The 7,060-nt window shown below is 27.3% G+C and overlaps 1 protein-coding gene across 1 annotated transcript; it reads left to right on the plus strand.

Annotated features, from left to right (window-relative positions):
• The first annotated feature begins 2,527 nt into the window (after window positions 1–2,527).
• LOC124917825 (putative nuclease HARBI1) lies at window positions 2,528–3,856 on the plus strand. Its single transcript, XM_047458124.1, has one exon. The coding sequence runs from the start codon at window positions 2,528–2,530 to the stop codon at window positions 3,854–3,856; it is 1,329 nt and encodes a 442-aa protein (XP_047314080.1).
• Window positions 3,857–7,060: the final 3,204 nt, after the last annotated feature.

Raw genomic sequence — 7,060 nt, forward strand, 5'->3', positions numbered from 1 at the left:
TCTTCATTTATCTTTATTAATTAATTGTTTTTTATCCCTTACCATATATATATTCACATTAATAATATATAAAATATATATTTTTTCATCAATTCTATTAACGAAGTTTCATCATTAATTATTCTATGTCGGTTACTCTTATATATATATAATAATATTTTTATTAATTATTTTAAAAATAAACCTAATGAATTCTTTTCTGAAATATTATATATATTAAGATCATCTCCAACCCACCTGCAAACCCATCTCTAAAATAGGTTTTAGCTCTCCAACCCAACTACAAACTCAACTGCATTTTGAGTTTTTCTGCAAATTCTCTCTCCTCCATACCCAAATTTGCAGGGACACTATTCACATACTCAAAAGTTTTCAAAACTTTCATTTCAGTCCTTTTAGTTTGTTTTTATTTAATTTACATAACTTATTTATATTATAATTTGTTTACATATTTTATTTATTTATATAATTTATTTATATCTTACTTTATTTATATGTTTAATTCATTATAATTTTAATTTGTTTATATGATTAACTTATATTTAAATTTGTTTATATTTTATATTTTTTAAGTATTATAAATTTATAATAATAAACAATATTGATAAAAAAATAATAATAAAAACAATTTTAATAAAATAAAACACATAGAAAAACCAAAAAAATACGATAATCCATTAAAAGACATTCCGATTACATAACTAAGAAATTGAAAAAGACATTCCGATTACATAACTAAGAAATTGAAAAAGACCGATTACATAACTAAGAAATTGAAAAAGACATTCCGATTACATATAAAATACAAGATAGATAATAAAAATATAATTAATAATATGGGAAATTTGCACCACTTCCTCCAAGATCATTGAAATATTCTGAAAATGTGCCCGTTGTGGATGGACCTGGTTGGCTTTGATCTTCAGCTCTTTTTTGTAAAATACGTGCTTGTTCAGATTTAATAAATGCTCGAACATTTAGATCTTTTATGGAACTCGAATCTTGCAATAAAATTTTGTTTTCTTTCTTAATCTCTTTTAGTGCATAGTTCTTATTCAACTGGTATTGAATTTGTTCATTTGACTTTTTAATTTCTTCAAGAAATTCTTTGTTTGTTTTTTGCAGATTGTTTATGATCGATGATGTATTATCATCATTTTTTCTTTTCAGTTTTGCTTTTTTCACCCCGATTGGTCTTTCTGAATTCTCTAAGTTTAGAGGAAATGAGGAAATACCAGGGGATGCTTGCCCGACATTTTCAGGAGTTGGATTGTCGGACTCGGAAGAGGGATAACAAGATTGATTTCTTCTGCTACTTGTTGAACAATCTTTAAATTTTTCGAAATTTTTAACGATGTCCCACACGTGATCGAACTTCCAACCTGCTTTGAACTTTGAATCTTTTATGAACAATATTTTCGCTTTGAGCATCTGTCGAGTTCAAATAATAAATTACAACTTATTAGAATAATACTATTGAAAATTAAATCAAATAATGCCTTAATACTCACAATATCTTCATTTGAAGCACCGCTTTGACGCATATTTTCAACTGCTTTTATGCATACATGAAGTCTCCTTGCTGCTTTTTGGATAGTTTCAAATCGGGACTGCATAGATCTCTAAGTACGAATCTCCCAATGCTCTAATTTTTCTTTGTTGAAAGCTTCTTCTACTCGAGACCATAGTCGGTCACTTGATTGGTACACTCCAATAATTGGATCTTCGGACATTTCTATATAAGCCCGACATAAGAGTATATCTTCATCGTGGTTATAGGAAGTTGATCGGATAGACATTTTTACAAAAGTTGTAGGTAAATGTGTATTCGATAGAATTAAAATGGTGGGGTGTAGTGAATTGTATTGGACCACCACATGTCTATTTATACATGAAAATGACTCTACACTACAAAGAATCAATGCTTATCAACACATCTTACATGGAAATGACTACACACTATAAAGTTAAACACGTTTTTTAACACACCTTACATGGAAATGACTACACACTACAAATAATCAATTCTTATCAACACATCTTACATGGAAATGACTATACACTATAAAGTTAAACACATTTTTTAACACACCTTACATGGAAATGACTACACACTACAAATAATCAATTCTTATCAACACATCTTACATGGAAATGACTATACACTATAAAGTTAAACACGTTTTTTAACACACCTTACATGGAAATGACTACACACTACAAAGAATCAATTCTTATCAACACATCTTACATGGAAATGACTACACACTATAAAGTTAATCACGTTTTTTAACACACCTTACATGAATGACTACACACTATAAAGTTAATCATGTTTTTTAACACACCTTACATGAATGACTACACACTATAAAGTTAATCACGTTTTTTAACACACCTTACATGGAAATGACTTCACACTATTGCAATTACACTATTATAAATACATAACATATTATCATGATATTATTAAGTCACTCATAACTTATAACATATATTTTCTTATCCAAAACTTCAATTCTCTCAAATGAATTTCAACGTTGGCGATTCTTCTTCTTCAGATGATGAGAATACTATGATGATCATAAACGATCATCGTAAAAAGCAAGAAATGTTATATCGTGCTATGACTAATAACAACATGATCATCCAACAACTTCTTGAGCAACAAAACCACCAAATATTAAATGGTGGTTCAGTTCCTGGACATATTGTTATCAATCGTGATCGGGAGGCTGCTGATCGTAGGTTGTATAATGATTATTTTTCAGATAATCCATTGTACAACGATACCATGTTTCGTCGGAGATATCGAATGTCTCGCTCATTGTTCCTTCGGATTGTTGATACGGTCAAAGATCATGATGGCTACTTTCAACAACGATCAGACAACATAGGCAGACTTGGATTATCTCCAATACAAAAAATAACATCAGTTTTTCGTATGTTGGCATATGGTGTTCCAGCAGATGCCACAGATGAGTATATTAAAATTGGAGAGTCTACTGCAATTGAAAGCATGAAAAGATTTTGTCGAGCTGTGGTTGAGATATTTGGCGAGCGTTATCTTAGAAGGCCAACAACAAATGATATTTCTAGGCTTCTCTATGTTGGCAAGAAACGTGGATTTCCTGGAATGTTAGGAAGTTTAGATTGCATGCATTGGAAGTGGAAAAATTGTCCTACCGCGTGGGCTGGACAATATGCAGGCCGTAGTGGAAAGCCTACGATCATTCTTGAAGCAATAGCCGATTATGATCTTTGGATATGGCATGCATATTTTGTTTTACCAGGCACCAACAACGATATAAACGTGTTAGAGTCATCTCATCTATTCTCGAATCTAACTCAAGGTATTTCTCCTCCAGCTCATTATGTAATCCAAGGAAAAGAATATAACATGGGTTATTATTTAGCGGATAGCATATATCCAAAATGGTCTACCATTGTGCAAACAATTCATGAGCCACGTGGCCCGAAGAAAAAACATTTTGCAATGAAACAAGAAGCATGTAGAAAAGACGTTGAACGTGCATTCGGAGTTCTTCAATCACGTTTTTCCATTGTAGCAGGACCGGTACGATATTGGAGAAAAGAAGTGTTGCATGATATAATGACTACATGTATAATTTTGCATAACATGATTATTGAGGATGAACGTGACCTCAATGCACCTATTGAAATTGAAATGGAAACGCTTTCGTCGGAGGTCGAAATGGTGAGAAATGAAAATACTCGATTTCAAGATTTCATATCTCGGTATGAAAATATAAGAAATAAAGAAGCCCACATTGAACTTTGTAATGCATTAATTGATCATTTGTGGGAGGAATACACCAATTCCGAGAATTTATAAATCGTCTATTTAATGTGTGGAAAGTATGTTTTAATAAGGTTTGTTTTGTTGTATTTTTTTTGTTTGTGAAATGTAATTTGTGTTTATTTAATAATTTTTAATTTGTTTTATGCATTTGTATAAATAATTGATTTATAATTAGAATTTAAAAGTAATTAATAAGTTGTTATAAAGTTATGGGTTAAATTTGTAATTTTAGATAAATATATATATAATATTGAAAAAATTAAAAATTATTATATAAAGGAATATTCTGGGAATATTCTTTTGAGTTTGAGTTTGGGTTTTTGGGTTGGAGATGAATTACTGTTTGATGGAATGTTTACTGCATTTTGGGTATGGGTTTAGGTATTTGGGTTGGAGATGGCCTAATCATGCTCTCTCCACTTCACATCATCATCATATCATATGTATTTTCTCTTTCTTATATATATATTTCTCTCTTTTCTTTCATTCTTAGAAGGAAATCAGAAATAGTCTCCCCTTAGGTCTTTATTTGCTATAGAGAGTTGTTGATTATACATATTTTGAAAGGTATTTATTTGTTATTGATGCAATGAATATTTTTTTCTTGAGTTTTTGTTGACGTAATGTTGTCATTTTCATAGGGAGAACGAGGCTTTCAGTTATTTCAAAGAAGATCTGTAATGTGGTATGAACTCTTGAGCTCAAGTCTAAACTTCTTATCATATATTTTTATTAGTTTTTGAAATATAACTTTTCTTCTCTATTATGTTTCGTCTCTCCTTAATTCTTACTTTGTTATTCAGAGACAGATAAGAGCAAAGTTATCTGGAGACTATATATATATATAATAATTCCCGATTTGTTTGGTTGGTTTCAAGTAGTTTTAGTCATCACTTTAATAGGTTGATTTTTAATATTTCAATCGATGTTTTGATGGAGACGATGAGTTCATTGGATTCAAGATTAAATAACTTTGATTCATTTTTATTAGGTTTTGGCGATAATGGTGTTATCATGGTTATGCAAAGTTGTTTTGGTGATAATCGTGTTATCATGCCTGGAGGTGTGAGCATTGGTAAGTCAGTGAAATTTAGATCATTTTATCATAAAATTTGTTTGTAAAAAGATTTTTTTTAATTTTTCTATTACATTAATTCCTGATCTTGTTTGGTTTATTTCAGGTACTTTCAGTCATTGTAGGCCATTATACTTCTGGATGCAAGTTATTGTACTTCTGAATGTTTGTTTACTTAAAAAACTTTAATTTTGAAATAATTGTGTTTAGCTCTATATTTGTATCTTCATATGCATACACTAACTTGGAATTTTAATACTCCTATTTTTATAAAAATAAATGTTAGTAAAAATAAACTCAATAAATATAACCTACCATCTATATATATTAATATTTTTTATTAAATATTTCATCTAAATAATTTGATTATTTATAAATAAATTCAAATAAAATAAACCCTTCCCATCTAAAAAGTCACATATAATTAGTGAGATTTCATTAAATATTAATATTAATTATGAAAACTATTTAGGAGATTTAAATTATAAAAAAATATAATTACATTGAAAACCTCCCATCCATAAAATAAATCATTCAGTTTCATTCTAATTTATAACTAATTAATAGAAATAAAATTAACGGATAATAAATATTATTAAAACCTTCAATTCATATATATTAATAATTTATCCAAATAATTAACATCAAATAAAACAAACTCTTTCTGTTCTATTTGAGATTTGTATTAAATATTAATATTAATTATGAAAACTATTTAAGAGATTTAAATTGTAAAAAAATATACTCACATTGAATATGTTCACTAACGATAATAAATATTATTATAACCTCCCATCCATAAAATAAATAATTCAGTTTCATTCTAATTTATAACTAATTAATGGAAATAAAATTAACGGATATTAAATATTATTACAATCTTAAATTCATATATATTAATAATTTATCCAAATAATTTACATCAAATAAAACAAATTAATGCAAATATTATGGAAATTGAATTATAAGCATTTCGACACCAACAAAAAATGAGTTTCATTTTATTAGACAAATTGTTAGGTGATACAAGTAAATTCATAAACAATGGATACTTTATTATTATTATTATTATTATTATTATTATTTTTTGACATATTTTAACTTTAATGTTATACTACTGGTTGTTCAATATCTGCATTATTTTGGTATTTATATATGTATTTGTCTTTACATTTGATAATAAATTTATTTATTTTTCTTGTCACTATTCTATATTTTGGTGATTTGAAATTGAAATAATAAGATGTTTATTGAGAATGTTATCAAACTCTTAGCCTTTTGATATTATATTTTTTATTCTCTATTACTTTTTCATCTATTCCATTTAAAATGAAATTATCTGTAAAAACATAAAAAGAGAAATTTCGAACAACAATTTTATTGTTTGAATGTGTAGAACCACTAAATCCTTATCGGATGATGATTTCAATCGTATTTATTGATCTTTGTAATTTAATTTGGATAAATTTCGATTGAATCGACACTATGAATAAGAGTTTTGTTTGATATTTATAGTCTCAAATTGTTAGGACTTTTAAATGATATTTATAGTCATAAATTTTGGGAAATTATAACTTATGATTCCTTGTGTTGTGTCCAATTATGATTCTTACAACCTTAACAAAATGTAGTAAAAAATATTGTTCAATTATCGATATTCATTTCACTTATTAATTCATCGTATATTTTTTTTTTTATGTTTACAACTTAGACTAACTATTATAATATCTATTTATATTAGAATCTAAAAAATAACACAAATAAATCCACTTGAATGTTAGATTTAAGTAACAACTAAAAATATTTAGTGGTTGTTCGCCGAACGAAGATTTATTAAGACGAAAAAACATTAAATTTAATTTTTCTTTTTTGATTTTTAATTTTTTTTTTTCATATTTTTTAGTTAATATATGTGTTAACTTAAATTCGTGCAAACGCACCAACTTTTTGCTAGTTTATATAATATAGTTTAATTACTTGATTGAGATAGAATAATTTAATTAATAATTTAAATGTGAGGATATTAATTAATAGTTAAGAGAGAAGTTAATTAATAGGTTTAGAGAGAGAGAGAGTTAATTAGTAGGTTAAGAGAGAGAGTTAATTAATATTGTAAAGAGGGAAGGTGGGTAGTTTGAGAATTTTTTTTGAAATGTGGATAG

This window comes from Impatiens glandulifera, unplaced genomic scaffold, assembly GCF_907164915.1.
Source record: "Impatiens glandulifera unplaced genomic scaffold, dImpGla2.1, whole genome shotgun sequence".
In the NCBI taxonomy this organism is placed as follows: Eukaryota; Viridiplantae; Streptophyta; class Magnoliopsida; order Ericales; family Balsaminaceae; genus Impatiens; species Impatiens glandulifera.

What these genes read in the sequence shown, in the direction of transcription:
- LOC124917825 (XM_047458124.1), top strand. Translation starts at nt 2,528, where the DNA reads ATGAATTTCAACGTTGGCGATTCTTCTTCTTCAGATGATGAGAATACT.